Below are 14,593 nucleotides of genomic sequence, written 5' to 3' on the forward strand. Positions count from 1 at the left end.
CACGATATACCCCAAAATTTTTTTTTACCTTGTCAGACGATTCAACCAAAAGCCAAAAAAAAAAAAAAATTACATGTATAACGTGGACTGATCCACGTTATACAATTATAACTTGTATAACGTGGACTGATCCACGTTATACAATTTATATTGTATAACGTGGATCCTTCCACGTTATACAAGTAAAAAAAAATTCTCTCCTGTTATATTTTAGGGTTACCTCAGTTCTCCTCTTTCACTGTTTCTTTCTAGTATTCTTTAGTTACAGTCCCTTCAAGAGCCGATAAAGAGGATATTATAAAGGCAATGGTTAGAAAGTTGATTAAATTTTCTGAATTATATATGAGCTAAGCAGAATAAGTTTCCTGTCTAGGTTATGACCACAACAAGTGCACCAAATATGTCGATATCAGTATCTCATATAGCTATCTTCGTAATAGAATCCAATCGAAAGATAAGATGTCATCCCAATAAGTGATGAAAGCTCATATCAGTACAGCAAACCATATTATCACCACACAATGTCCACTGACAAAATAAACGCAGAACGATGAGCTCATGGGTGCAAGCTCACTCCTATCTCACTGTACATACAACACACCAATCATGTGGCATCCTTTTGTTTGTCTCAGTAGATCAGTAGAGCAAGAAGATTCTAAGAAGAGTAATGAGCACATGAGGAAAGAAATTATTCCCTTAGAAGCGATCAACCAAATTGCATTATTCTTCTCCATGCACCAAATAATTGACAAACTTAAAACATATCTTTGATACATTTTTTTCCACACATTTGGAGCAGATATTCAAGCTAACATATATTTTGACGGAACTGCAGCCAAAGAGTCACCGGAAACAATATTTTTTTACCAAAGCTAAAAGGAAATAAACAGAAAAGTCAATGAGATTGATGAGTATACCAAAAGATTCTGAGGTTTGATGTCCCCGTGACACACTCCAATGGTGCGGTGTATGTAAGATAATGCCCTGAAAATCTGCCGGACAGAAACATCATCTTGTACTTTAGACATGTTAGAAAATACAACCTCAAGAAATCATTAGCTCAAGTGCGTTAACAACAACGTAACTGAAGTGAAACTAGCTTCTCATAAAAACTCGCGGTTGGATGGACTTTTCCAAGCTTAGCCTATCCTCAAAACAAACAAAAGAACTAGAAAATATTGGAACAATTTTTGCAACAATCTCTTGTCCAACATCTCACGCATATGAAAAAGAAGGGAAAACAATCTCTTGTATAACAGAATTTGCAGACGTGACTCGTATTGGGTGTTCTTAACAAGGGGGCCTATATAAATGACAACTCACTTGAGAAAAGAGTACACTACCTGATATGTATAAAGCTTCACAAGTATCAATGGCATCCGTTGGTTCAGCTTGTTGTAGTGTTTGATAACACGGTGAACAGTTTCAGGTACATACTCAAGAACCAAGTTAAGATAGAGTTCATCCTTATTAGTTGTGGAAAAGAAGCAGTGTGTCAGAGAAATTTTTTTTGCTTGTATAACGTGGACTAATCCACGTTATACATGTAAATTTATTTATTTTTTTGCTTTTGGTTGAATCGTCTGACAAGGTAAAAAAAAATTTTTGGGGTATATCGTGGATCAGCCCACGATATACCCGTTTTGGTATAATAATTTTTAGACATTCCCTTTTAGTAAAAATCGTGTATTTTTATGCCCTTTAGGCTCCGGACTCTTTTGGTTAGACTGATAAAAAAAACACAATTCACTTTAATACGTTATGATTTGCTCATAAAGACTAAGTCATATCTTATTTTAATGGAATCAATCTCAAATCTATTCCACAAGCAGTAATAAATTACACAAAGCAAAAAAAAAAAAAATTAACTAGGCAAGACTTCGTTCCACATTTCTTACAACTTAAAATTAAGAAAATTAAGTACCTACATTTTAAAGATACTATATACTAACAAAATTCAAAGTCGTTGTTATTAAAAAAAAAAAAAAGACATCTAGAACATTAAAATCCATTGGCATGAAACAGAATTCTGTTTTAACCTCACATTCACCTTCCAACATGAATGAACACAATTAAGCTCCCCTTAATTCTTGTACCCCCAATCCCCATAATAAATTATAGCAATTAATTAATACCACAAACATTAATCACTTTGTTGAAATATTTCTAATTCTCTTCTACCTTAGACTCCTCCTCCATGCACTTAAATTTCACCACCACGACAACCCCTTCTTATTCATTCACATTTTTTTTTTGAAATAATTTGGTGGTGAGAATTTAAGTGAACAAGGATATATAGAGGAGCGAGTTCATTATTTTTCAAAAAATTCTTAATCGCGTGTTACTATTCCTCAAGGATTTCTCCATTATAAAAAAAATTGTATCGCGCACCACCGGCAGTCGAGGACTTTTAGGTTATAAAAAAAAATCAGGTGATGAAAATGTCAGCTGTCGTTGAACCAATCTCACCAAACAAGGCCTTGATCATGGATACATTGATGAATGAAGATGATCAACAAGAGAAGATGAAAATGCAGGTAATTAATTAAATTGGTAGCTTTGAAATATAATACTATTATTATGCCTTCTTTTTTCTTTTTCTAATTTTTATCCTTTTTAATTCTACATTAAGGTTAAGGATGATTCAAAATTAATTGTATGTATATACATTGTTTGCTTTTTCTTGAAAGGATGATGAAAGTTTGAGGGAGGAGCAACTTCTTGGGAGTGATCATAGCTCTTCAGATGGAGGTATGTTTTTGGTCTCCAAATTAACTCATATCTAACCAAATATTATCTTATGTTAGAAATGTTAAAAACTACAATGAATCAATTTTATACACGCTTCCTAAAATTCCCAAATATCATTCGACAAAAAGATCACTTTCCAAGTAAGTTATCACAATATACCCTTTTTCCCATAATCGTATGGTGGTTTGGTTAGCTTGTCCGCACCATAATATTTCATTAGCCATCTGTTATTTCACTTGAGCAAAGTCATATTCATAATTAAAACTTGATGGTTGCCATCTTTAAAGTTGTCACAACTGAATGCATTACACTTTTGCAGTTATGGATTCAGAACTTAATATCTAGGCTTAATGTATATGCAGCCCCTTAAATTTGTCTCTTTTATCCATTTTGGCACCTCAGCTAAGTATTGTTCCCATTAAACCCCTGAACTTGGCCTCAAGTGTGTCAATCAAACACAATCTAACTTACATAATATATATGGCGAGTTTCATTTTCTTTAGCCTTGCGCATGAACGTCAATCGCATCCTACATGGAAAATTCAACCAATTAAAACCGCCCACACATTTAATTATACACATCATTAAAATATGTGAATAGCGATCTTTTTTCAAGAACCAAGCAATTCGACCAACCAGGAATTGAAGACTAGCCTTTTGATATTGATTTTGAAGCTTTTTTGGGATTATGGAATAACATAATAGGATCTGGTGCTGCTTTATATTTTTGGCTTCTTATTTTCCAATTTTGGCTTCTTATTTTTCAGTTTTCAGTTTTAGTTTCCAATTTTGATTTCTTATTTTCCAGTTTTGTTATTTGATTGGTTTAAGTGGTGCTTGTTCACTGGTATAACACAGTAGCACATTTCTTCCTATCTGATGTGTATAATTAAAATGGGTGTGGTGTTTTAATTGGTTGAATTTTTCACGTAAGATGTGATTGACATTCACGCGCAAGGCTAAAGAAAATGAAAATCACCATATATGTTACTATGTAAATTGGATTGTGTTTAATAGACACACTTGAGGCCAAGTTCGGGGGTTCAGTAGCACACTTCTTCCTATCTGATGTGTATAATTAAAATGGGTGCGGTGTTTTAATTGATTGAATTTTTCACGTAGGATGTGATTGGCATTCACGCGCAAGGCTAAAGAAAATAAAACTCACCATATATGTTACTATGTAAGTTGGATTGTGTTTGATAGACACACGTGAGGCCAAGTTTAGAGGTTCAATAGGAACAACACTTAGTTGAGGTGCCAAAATGAAAAAAAGAAATAAGTTTAGGGGGCTGCATATGCATTAAGCCTAATATCTATTTTCATGATTTTCGCACACACACATATATAAGTTATGTGTAAAAATTGTTGAGTTCAACTGAACTCATTTTTTTCTTTTTAAATTAAGTCATCCACCCAGTTCAACCAGCCGTGGTAGTTGGTGAGGGGGTGGGGGGTGGTGTTAAATCCGTCGAAAACTAAATTTTGTCGGCTTTTACCCAACCGGATAACCATGTCCATTCAAAATTAGATAAATGAAAATAAATCACCTACCTTTTTCTTTCTTCTCTACACGACATGCCATTTCTTAATTTTTTTTTCTTATGTTGATATCACTAAGGTGAAAAAGATATAGTAAGATACTAACAAGAATTATGTTTTCACGATCTTATTTTTATAATCCAAGCAGAGAAGGAATTAGAACCAGAGGTACAACAACCGAAATTATACATTATTTGCCCTGGCCGATCAGATTTGGAGCTATCAGAGCCGTTCATTTCCACCCCTAAAGATTGCCTTTTCACTCTCAAGGAAGCAAGTCGTTACAAGCTCAAATTTTCTTTTACAGTCTCCAACAACGTTGTCTCTGGTCTCAAATACATCAACACTACTTGGAAATCTGGTGTAAGAGGTAATTAATAATCTGTGTAGTCTTTAATTTGCATGTGTTTTCTTTTTATGTGTGTTAAGTGCCTAATATCGGGTACATCAAGAACATGAATGAGTCTGATTCTAATACTATAATAAGTGAGATTTGAGAGTTAAGTATGTGTAGTACTATTAGTGAGGATAAATGGACGATTGAATTATATTTGGACATGTCAAAATGAGATCTTTACACAAAGAGTGGGTCGTATTCATTTTTAATTTTCTCTAACCAGTATACATAGATTATATAGGGTTATATACATAATATTTATGAATTATACATGCATTACATATCCACAGGCTATTTTTAGTAAAAGCAATTAGGTGGGCGGCTACTTAGATTGATTCTTGTGAATATAAATAAATGCTGTCAAAAAGTTAGTTGGGTTGAGATCGGCGGGATTAAAATTGGCTACATAATAGGCGCAGCCCAACTCGACTAACTCTTATCAAATTTTAATTTCTTTAAGATTATATAATTGATTTTAATTGATTTTTGATTTGGATGATTATGGCAGTTGATAAGTCTCAAGTGATGCTGGGAACTTTTAGTCCCCGGAAAGAGCCATATGTATATGAATTAGAGGAAGATGTCACACCTTCTGGTGTCTTTGCAAGGGGCTTATATACTGCAAGAACACAGGTTTATTTATGTTACAATTATGAAATCAATTTAACTCTTTGTGATACCTTGATTTGATCGAATCACAACTATTTAAGAATATTTTAAAAACTATCATGAGTATTATATTATATAAATAAATAAGCATGTAGTTACGAAGCTACATAGTCTCCTTAGCCAAAAAATTTACGATCATATAATTTTTTTTTAACACAAGTGAAACTCTACAACCTATCAAAAAGGAAAAAGAGAGAGAAAGCGCTTTGTTTAGTGTCAACAAAGAATGTTAAGAAAATGTTTCAGGTCATGAGTTCGACTCGTGGTTGTACCATATAATCTTTTTTTAATTTTCTTATTTCCCGTTTTGCTTCCGCACCTGGTAGCTTTATATAGCACATGCAAACAACTTTTATTTTAATTTTATAATTGATCACTCAGCAATACGAGAAAAAAGAAAAGAAAGAGATTATAACATGTTGAAATATATATTTATATTTGATTTTTGTTGCTTTTTCAGGTTATAGATGAAAAAGAAAGATGCTATGTGGATATCAAGTACTACTTTGACATTCAAAAGCAATGGCGTGAAAGCTCCTAAAGATGTAGTTTTTATATAATTTCAAGAGTCTAATGTAGAGAATTGAGGATCTTTTTCTTTATTGGAAGTCAAATTTTGCCATGAAATAGTATTTCATTGTTTAATCATTTAAGGTGCATAGTTCTAATTTTATTTCTTTCTTCTTCCCATATTCAAGGGTTCACACTTCACCAAAAAAAAAAAGAGTTTAAACATTTATAACTTGTAAAAAATCATCACAAGTTATCACAAAAAGGATGTGATGAAATCGTTGGATTCTTTCGACATTGACCAACAATTCACGTTTGAATTAGGAAAACAGAGAACCTCCTATTTAAAATTTCTTGTAGACGTGATATTACCATCACTTTGTGCATTAGTGCTACGCAATCACTATTGACGTACATTTACCATCGATAGCCATCACCATCAACTGTACAACCACCATTGTTAATCATCGATGACATTACAACCAACCCACCATCGATCACTACCAATAGTCGAGTTACTAACTTTTAACAAGTACTTCGGACAGAGTTTTACGACATGTTAAATTAAAATTTTCTTCAACATTTCATTAAGATAATATTAATTATTATTTTATTTATAAGAATACTTAGGAGCGCGAGACAATTTTCTTTAACTTCATAAAATTTTATGCTTATTCATTTAATTAAAAATAAATCATACATATACCAATATCAAAAACAAAAAGGTTGATGATTTAATGATCATATTTAGAAAGAAAAAAAATATTGTAATAATTAAACCTGTATAAAACAATGGGCTAAATAAGATTCTTGAATCATTTCAAAGGATATAGGATTTTATTTAGGTACATATATTTCAACAAGAAAATATAGGGACGTGGCTTTATGTGTGTGTGGCTTCATGCTGTCCACACTTTGGAACATATGGACTTTAGCCTTATTAACAACTTAGCTTCAGCATTCTCTGTGTATTGATTCCATTGTTATGGCGATCACAAGTTGTTCAACAATAGCCACAGCTAAATTGGATTTCCCTGTTTCATTTTCACAAAGCATAAACAAGAAATTCTCAAGTTCAATCCCTTTTTGTAGCAATAAATATGTTCCTAAACAGTTGTTATTTTCCATCAAGACTTCAAAATCTCGTGGGAATATATCCAACTCACTTGTAAATGATTGTTCAATTGATGAAACCTCTAAAGAAAGCACAACCCAAGTTGCCATTGAAGTCAAAACCAGGTAAAATTCTATCTATTCTTGCTCATAACCCCCCCCCCCTCCCCCCCCCAAAAAAAAAAAAAACACCCCCACCCACATAAACAAAAGAGAAAAATACTACAGCTTTTATTGCCCAATATACTTGGAATAGACCATGTCCTGCCCTTCCCGGGACCCGTGGACTTTAATGCACCAGGCTGCCCTTTTTATTCTTGGAATTAACAAGCAAGATTAGAGTAGATACTTCATCCTTGATATGAAATGAGCCATTATAGAGGGGAATATAAAGGGGATTCATATAACTAGTGGTTGATCCAGGATTTAAATTCGATGAATTCAACCTTTATAACTTGTTTGGATGGTCTTTGTGTAACGTATAATATTGTATCATGTTGTACTGTACTCCCTCCATCCCAATTTATGAGATATAGTTTGACTAGACACAATGTTTAAGAAAGAAAGAAAGACTTTTAAAATTTGTGGTCTAAAACAAGTCATATATTTGTGTAGTTGTAAATCATATCATTAAGGGTAAAAGGGAAAATTTTAAATTAAATTATTTTTAAATATAGAAATGTATCATTCTTTTTTGGACAGACTAAAAAAGAAAGTGTATCACATAAAGTGGGACAGAGGGAGTATTATTTTGCAATGTTTGGATAGATCGTTTTCTGTTCTTATAATGCCATGCATCCACAGTCTGAAGAATAAGCTTACAATATTACAGGAAAAAATAGAGTATGGGGTAGAGGTATTATAAAAATAGTAGGGTAAAGGGTAAAACAGGATTATTAAAAAAAAGGGCAAGATGAGAAGAAAAAAAAACTAACAACGCGATCACACCAAATCAGTCATCATCGAAAATGGTAGTTATCATTGTTACATAACAATGGATAACAATATGACAATAAAATTTAAGTAACAATCAAAACAAACATTGTATTTAAAGTATACAATACAATACAATTATAACCATCCAAACAAGTTGTTAGCTCTTTCCATCGAATCCATTATACATCTAACATTGTGTGTTTAAAATTTTATAATTGTTGAAATTTTGGTGATTTATTCTCATAGAGCTTGGTTCCGTTTTGAAATGATGTGTTCTGTTGAACCTATTAATTATATGCTTCATCATCCTTTGGACATAGCAGACTCCAACTTGCTTGGGATTTAGATGTGGTTGATTGATTGATCGATGTACTTCTTCTTACTAGGAGTGGAGTTGGACTAGTGATAGATGAAATTATATTAATGCTTGAAAAAGGTAGACTAACGGATACATCGGAGCAGAATTACTTATCTAAAGAAAGAAAAATATTAATTGGAGATGAATTGGACACATAAAATCCCATTAAGTTAAAAGAAAATGAATTTAAGAATGATGATTTTTTTTTAAGAAAGACGATATGAATTTCAAAATAACCATTTCTGGAAAGATTGAGAACGTTATTGAGACTATCAATATTTTGTTAGTTAAGATTTATTAATGATGTCTTTTAGCATTTTGTCTGATTTTGCATTTTCCATCTTCAACTGTTTTATCTGTTTGTTTTGGTCTTGCAGTACGTGGAACTGGAGAGGCTATTCCATCCGATACCAGTATAGTGGCAACAGTGGCCCTGCGCTCGTTTTAGTCCATGGTTTTGGAGCAAACAGGTCAACATCAATCACATTTTGCTTATAGGTATTAATTTGCAAAACTACACCACAAATAGAACATTCCTTTTATCCTTCCATTTCCGAATCCCTTTCCTCTTTTGACTCTTGAAGTTTTAATCACATAATATATTACAGAATTTGAGTTTTCATATGTAGGTTATCTTTGATATGTTTTCTCCTTCTATATACCAAAACCAAAACTCTATTATGCTTGTATAAGTTTCTCAAAGATACTTGAATTGAAGCTATAGAACAATACAGATAACATTGTGGTTGATCTTGTTTTCTATACTAAGTGCAGAAGATATTAGCTAAAGTTTTATGGTCTTGTTTTGCATCAAATTGAGCTACTATTATGCATGAACTTTCAAACTTTGGCATCATTAATTCAACATTCTTATATCCTCTGGAAAAAGTGGAGAAAATGACAAAAATGATCCCTTATGTTAGAGGGTAGGTTCAAATTTGTCCTTAAGTGTGCACTGAATAGTTTTGGTCCTTTAAGTTTGCCAAATTTTAACTTTTTTGTCGTTTTCTCGGAAAAGTGCAACTGGCATATGTCATTAAACTGGAAAACCTATTTTATAAAGTTGCAAACTAGAACACACATTGTGTAGCTTTTTTTTGTTGTGTCTGTTGGTTGATTTGGCTTCATTTGAATGCAAGTTGCAACTTATTAGTCCCCTGCACATAGATAATCTTTGCCATTCTGTTACTCTTTCATTCTCTTATTGAACCAGCATTTGGAATGATCCTTTTCCCACAGTGACCACTGGAGAAAAAATGTACCGGTTCTTGCGCAGTCACATCGGGTGTTTTCTATTGATCTTATTGGTTATGGCTATTCAGACAAACCAAATCCTCGTGACCTTGGTGTAGACAACTTTTATACATTTGAAACATGGGGCTGCCAGCTAAATGATTTTTGTAAGGATGTCATCGGAGATAAAGCTTTCTTTATTTGCAATTCCATCGGAGGTGACTTCTTCTCTTTCTGTTATGTATTATTTTCACTATCCATATACTACTTTTGTGTATTGGGTACATTGTCAAAGAGTTCACTCCGGTCTTCCTTTTGAACTAGTGGAATTCGCTTCCTACTAAGATTCCAATCTTTCCAGAAAACATTGTTAATTGTCCATTACAAGCAGGGAAACCTATAAAATCATGGTCTCTTATGGATAACTTGTCGAACAAATTACTTGCGGGACATTATACCTTTATGTCTACATGCCTAGGCATCTACATTACAAGTATCTTCAACATGTATGTGTACCTAGGAATATTACCTTTTTAGATGGATCGGATATTTCATAATGTGTCTTATAGTAAGTTTCTCTACTTCTGACATAGATCCCATTTGTTCTTTCGAAAATTTCATTATGTCCCTCTTTTCTAGAAGAATTTTGTAAAGAAAACGAAAGGTCAGAAAATTTGGAATTAATGTCTGTTTGGTGTCTGGTACAGTGATATGAGTGTCTTAATAAAACAACTGAGAAAAATACGGGACTCGAGGGAATTTGTGATATTTGTAACCCATAAAAGAACTTTCTGGCTTCCTCTGCAGGACTTGTTGGTCTTCAGGCTGCAGTTTTGGAGCCACAACTCTGTAGAGGCATTCTTCTTTTAAATATCTCTCTCCGAATGCTGCATATAACGAAGCAGCCTTGGTTCGGTAGACCACTGATTAAAGCATTTCAGAATTTATTGAGGTGAACTTATTTATTCATTATGTCTCGGAGACTCGAACCTTTTGCTATCTGCACTGGACTCATCTTAGGTGTCTTTGCCTCAGAAATACTGAACTCGGGAAATTCTTTTTCAAAAGTGTTGCTACTCCTGAATCAGTGAAAAACATTCTGTGTCAGGTAAACAACACGTAGCACCTGGTGTCTATAAACTTATTTTCGCTGAAGAATTTCAATGCTTGGCTGTAAGAAATATTGTGCCTCAATTGTTATTCTGGAAAACATAATTTACGATTCCACATGCATATTGCACAAAATCTGACATCCAAAATTAAGTGACTTCACCGGCTGCTTGTAACTTTAATTTCAGCTTGGAGAAAATCCTAGTAAAACACAATGATTTGGTAGTCATTTTGAGGGACAAGCATAATGTCTGGGTGGTGTAGTCGGTTATTACGCTAGTCTCACACACTAGAGGTCCCCGGTTCGAACCCGGGCTCAGACAAACATTTTTTTGTTTTTTGGCTGTAGTTATTATTGTTCCTTTTTTTCAGAATGCTTTGTCATGCTTTCTTTATTACCCTGGCTTCTTCACTTCCGTATTTTCTTTTTCCGAACTGCTTTGAAATGCTTTCCCTTAGCCGAGGATCTATCGGAAACAACCTCTCTACTTCTAAGGTAGGGGTAAGGTCTATGTACACACTACCCTTCCCACACCATTTGTGGGATTTACACTGGGTATTTTGTTGTTTGTTGTTTGAGGGAAAAACATGTAAATGTAAAGATTTTTATAGAATTTTGACAAGTTAGATTAAATAATTCCTTTCGTTCTTATTTTAATTCATATAGTATGCTGTATGGTGCCATAACTACATCTTACAAATCTCTTTGCAGTTGGCTACGAGTTCATTTGAACCCATAACTTTCGACACACAGTATAAATATATATGTAAAAACCTACTAGAATCTCAACTAATAGTATATCTGAACCTGTAATTTAACATTACAACGTGTTGAATGCTAAAAATCCTAAAAGTTGAACCAATTAATTTAAATTCTGAATTTGCCTCTGTTTTGCAGTGTTACTGTGACACATCCCAGGTGACGGATGAGTTAGTACAGGCCATCCTTCTTCCAGGGCTTGAACCTGGAGCTGTCGATGTGTTTCTTGAGTTCATTTGCTATTCAGGGGGGCCTCTTCCCGAGGAACTACTACCTCAAGTGAAGGTGATTGTAGAATTATTGTCTTTACTTCCCATACAACGTTGTCTTATTTTTTCTTATTTTTTAAACTAAATCTTTTTTTTTTCCTTTTTTCTGGGCTAAAATCAATGTTCTTTTCCAAAATGTGCATTTTGCAGTGTCCAATTCTGGTGGCATGGGGTGACAAGGATCCTTGGGAGCCTATAGAACTTGGTCGAGCCTATGGCAAATTTGATACGGTTGAAGATTTCATCGTCCTCCCTAATGTTGGCCATTGTCCTCAGGTCTTTCCTCTCTCTTTCAAATGTAGATGCAATCGTCAAATGCCGATTTTTTTTATTATGTGCCTCACCCAACTGATAGTAGTTGCGTGAGACACCTTTTCGTTTCACAAAAATGTGGATCCAAAATTTGTAGACCCAAAAGTGTATGATTCGGTCCACTTTGTCCACTTTTTTGTGAGACAAAAAGGTGTCTCACACAGCTAGTGTCAGTTGTGTGAGACACATAATAAAGTTTTTCGTCAAATGCCTGTGTTAATTCATTAGTATCTGCTTTCGTATTTAGAATTCAAGATTTAAATTTGATAGGTTCAACTATTAAGGTTTTTAGCAAAAGACTTTGGAACTTCAGTGTTTTTTCACACATGCGCGCGCGCACACACACACACACACACATATATATATATATATATATATATATATATATATATATATATATATATATATATAGACACACACACTCCGTATAGGAAATACTGAATGGGAAATAAGGAGCTCAGTTGAACCTGTTAGACAAAGGCTCCAATGGCCTGTGCATACTCGAAGTAGTTTACATACAAAGCAATAGCCTCAAGAAAATATGCTTCTTGTGACAAAGTTTGCATTTCATCTCTTGACGAAGGGTAACTGTTTGTTTGCTTAACATCAACCGAAGAAGTCTCATCCTGGGGAAGGCTGTTAAACTTTAAACTCAATAGCGTGTCTCATCGTTGTGACATTTTATTGATTTTCTTGTAGGACGAGGCACCCCATCTTGTGAACCCACTGGTGGAATCATTTGTTGCTCGGCATGCCAACGTTGAGAACTGAGTCAGGGTGAGCGTGTAGTCTTATACACATTTGGTTTCGAGTCCAACGAAGATTGCATGCTATCTGAGAAAGACTGAAAGAAGTACACGGGAAAACAAGAAAAAAAGTGAGAATTTATTCTAATTCATGTGAAGGGAAGTAGATAATTGATTACTTAGACTCTTATTGGAGGAGACTACCATCCTTTATATCACCCCTTATTTGCAGTGTCGTAGCTACGTAGACTCAAGGATGGTCAGTTTGAACACCTTCTGTCGAAAAATTATAAGTACTGTGTATATAAAAACTAATATTTCGTATATTATAGTTTTATAGTCCTTTACAAAGTTGTTTTTAGTTTTATGGCTTTTTTTATAAGAAATGTTCACTTTTACACTCAAGTGATCTTCATTTTTACAAATAAAAGATTTGAAAAGGTCATTTTCTTCTATTCAATTTGTAAGTGACCATAAGAAATCATTTCAAGAACTTCATACATTTACCACTATTAAATCTTGCATTCCCGAGTTTCAATAAATATCGGAAACTAAACACTATATGATATGCTGGCATACTCATTTGTATACACACAGGGATTATTTTATAACCGCTTTTAAACACACTTAAACCGTTGCAAAATGAACGTAAACAGCTGCTAAATTCACATAACCCGCAACTATTTTCTTTAATATCTGAAAGGTAGTTTAAATCGCTCACTAAACGCATCTAAACCGCGGCTAAATTATTTAATATTTGATGGGGTAGTCAAAACCACTGCTAAATGCACCTAAACCAACGCTAAATTCTTTAATATCTGAAGAGGTGGTCCAAACCGCCATTAAATGCACCTAAACTATCGCTTGCTTTACATAAATCTCAGTTAAACTGTGGCTTAGTTTACATAAATAAATACACCTAAACCACATAAACAGTCATTAAATACACCTAAACTGCCTAGATTTTTTAATGTCTCAAGGGTTAGTCTAATTCTTAAATTAAGGACTTGTAATTCGCCCTTAAAATGTGACTTGTCATGCAAATACTACTTAATTACTATGTAGGTATGTGTCAAGCTGTAATAATTGGAGAAACTTCTTGTTTTTTTCAGTGATCTAACAGTTAATTAGCTACCCAAAAAAAAAAAAAAGTTAATTAGTGAAATCCCAATAACGACCTCATCGGCTCATCCACCTACTTTGTTCACATTTCATTCCGATTCACTGTAAGTAACTCCATCGAACTGTAATAATTGGGGATTTTGTTTTTCATTCATCTAACAGTCATGTTTTCTCTGAACCGAGGATTTTTCGAAAACACTTCCTACTTCCCAATATAGGATAAGATCGGCGTACACTCCGAACTCCTCAGACCCACTTATGAGATTACATTAGATATATTGTTGTTGATTCATCTAACAAAGAACAACATACCTAGTGAATTACAGTAATTAAGGAAGAGTTTAAGTTTTGTGTACTACTAGTCTTTAAATTTTTCTATGCCATTGATTTTAAATTTTGTGTAATAGGTATCGCTTGATATACAGACTAAATTATCTCGGAATTATAATTCTGAAATTATTAAAGGTGAAATAAAATAATCTCAACTTTGATGCGATAAAGTGGCATATCCAAAATTAATTTTAGGTCTAGTTTACTTTGTTAGGCAGAAGATATAAATTTAATTTATTCTAGAATAAATTTATACCTTCAACTAACATAATATAAATCAATCTCAAACTATCGTGCATACCAAATACCAACAACAACAACAACCCAGTGAAATCCCACAACGTGGGGTCTGGTGAAGGTAGAGTGTACGCAGACTTTACTCCTACCGACGGCTGTTTCTGAAAGTAAAAAAGAACATAAAAAAAGGTCAAATAA

At 33.7% G+C, this 14,593-nt stretch overlaps 2 protein-coding genes and 1 non-coding gene across 3 annotated transcripts; all 3 read left to right on the top strand.

The window, feature by feature from the left end:
* Positions 1-1,714: 1,714 nt before the first annotated feature.
* LOC132602666 (rho GDP-dissociation inhibitor 1-like) lies at positions 1,715-6,164 on the top strand. Its single transcript, XM_060315463.1, has 5 exons — positions 1,715-2,537; positions 2,691-2,751; positions 4,442-4,663; positions 5,199-5,323; positions 5,820-6,164. The coding sequence occupies exons 1-5, from the start codon at positions 2,436-2,438 to the stop codon at positions 5,898-5,900; spliced, it is 591 nt and encodes a 196-aa protein (XP_060171446.1). The 5' UTR covers positions 1,715-2,435; the 3' UTR covers positions 5,901-6,164.
* Positions 6,165-6,758: 594 nt separating this feature from the next.
* LOC132604436 (pheophytinase, chloroplastic) lies at positions 6,759-13,071 on the top strand. Its single transcript, XM_060317941.1, has 8 exons — positions 6,759-7,108; positions 8,654-8,746; positions 9,516-9,727; positions 10,317-10,461; positions 10,545-10,617; positions 11,518-11,664; positions 11,799-11,924; positions 12,660-13,071. The coding sequence occupies exons 1-8, from the start codon at positions 6,855-6,857 to the stop codon at positions 12,729-12,731; spliced, it is 1,122 nt and encodes a 373-aa protein (XP_060173924.1). The 5' UTR covers positions 6,759-6,854; the 3' UTR covers positions 12,732-13,071.
* TRNAV-CAC (transfer RNA valine (anticodon CAC)) lies at positions 10,869-10,942 on the top strand. Its single transcript has one exon. It is a non-coding gene; the product is annotated as a tRNA-Val (tRNA).
* Positions 13,072-14,593: the final 1,522 nt, after the last annotated feature.

The sequence above is a fragment of the Lycium barbarum genome, chromosome 7 (genome assembly GCF_019175385.1).
Source record: "Lycium barbarum isolate Lr01 chromosome 7, ASM1917538v2, whole genome shotgun sequence".
NCBI lineage: Eukaryota > Viridiplantae > Streptophyta > Magnoliopsida > Solanales > Solanaceae > Lycium > Lycium barbarum.

What these genes read in the sequence shown, in the direction of transcription:
- LOC132602666 (XM_060315463.1), top strand. Translation starts at nt 2,436, where the DNA reads ATGAAAATGTCAGCTGTCGTTGAACCAATCTCACCAAACAAGGCCTTG. An exon ending in AAGAGAAGATGAAAATGCAG is followed by an intron (nt 2,538 to 2,690) that starts GTAATTAATTAA and finishes TTTTCTTGAAAG; the next exon opens with GATGATGAAAGTTTGAGGGA. An exon ending in TCATAGCTCTTCAGATGGAG is followed by an intron (nt 2,752 to 4,441) that starts GTATGTTTTTGG and finishes TAATCCAAGCAG; the next exon opens with AGAAGGAATTAGAACCAGAG.
- LOC132604436 (XM_060317941.1), top strand. Translation starts at nt 6,855, where the DNA reads ATGGCGATCACAAGTTGTTCAACAATAGCCACAGCTAAATTGGATTTC. An exon ending in TATTTGCAATTCCATCGGAG is followed by an intron (nt 9,728 to 10,316) that starts GTGACTTCTTCT and finishes CTTCCTCTGCAG; the next exon opens with GACTTGTTGGTCTTCAGGCT. An exon ending in TGAAAAACATTCTGTGTCAG is followed by an intron (nt 10,618 to 11,517) that starts GTAAACAACACG and finishes TCTGTTTTGCAG; the next exon opens with TGTTACTGTGACACATCCCA.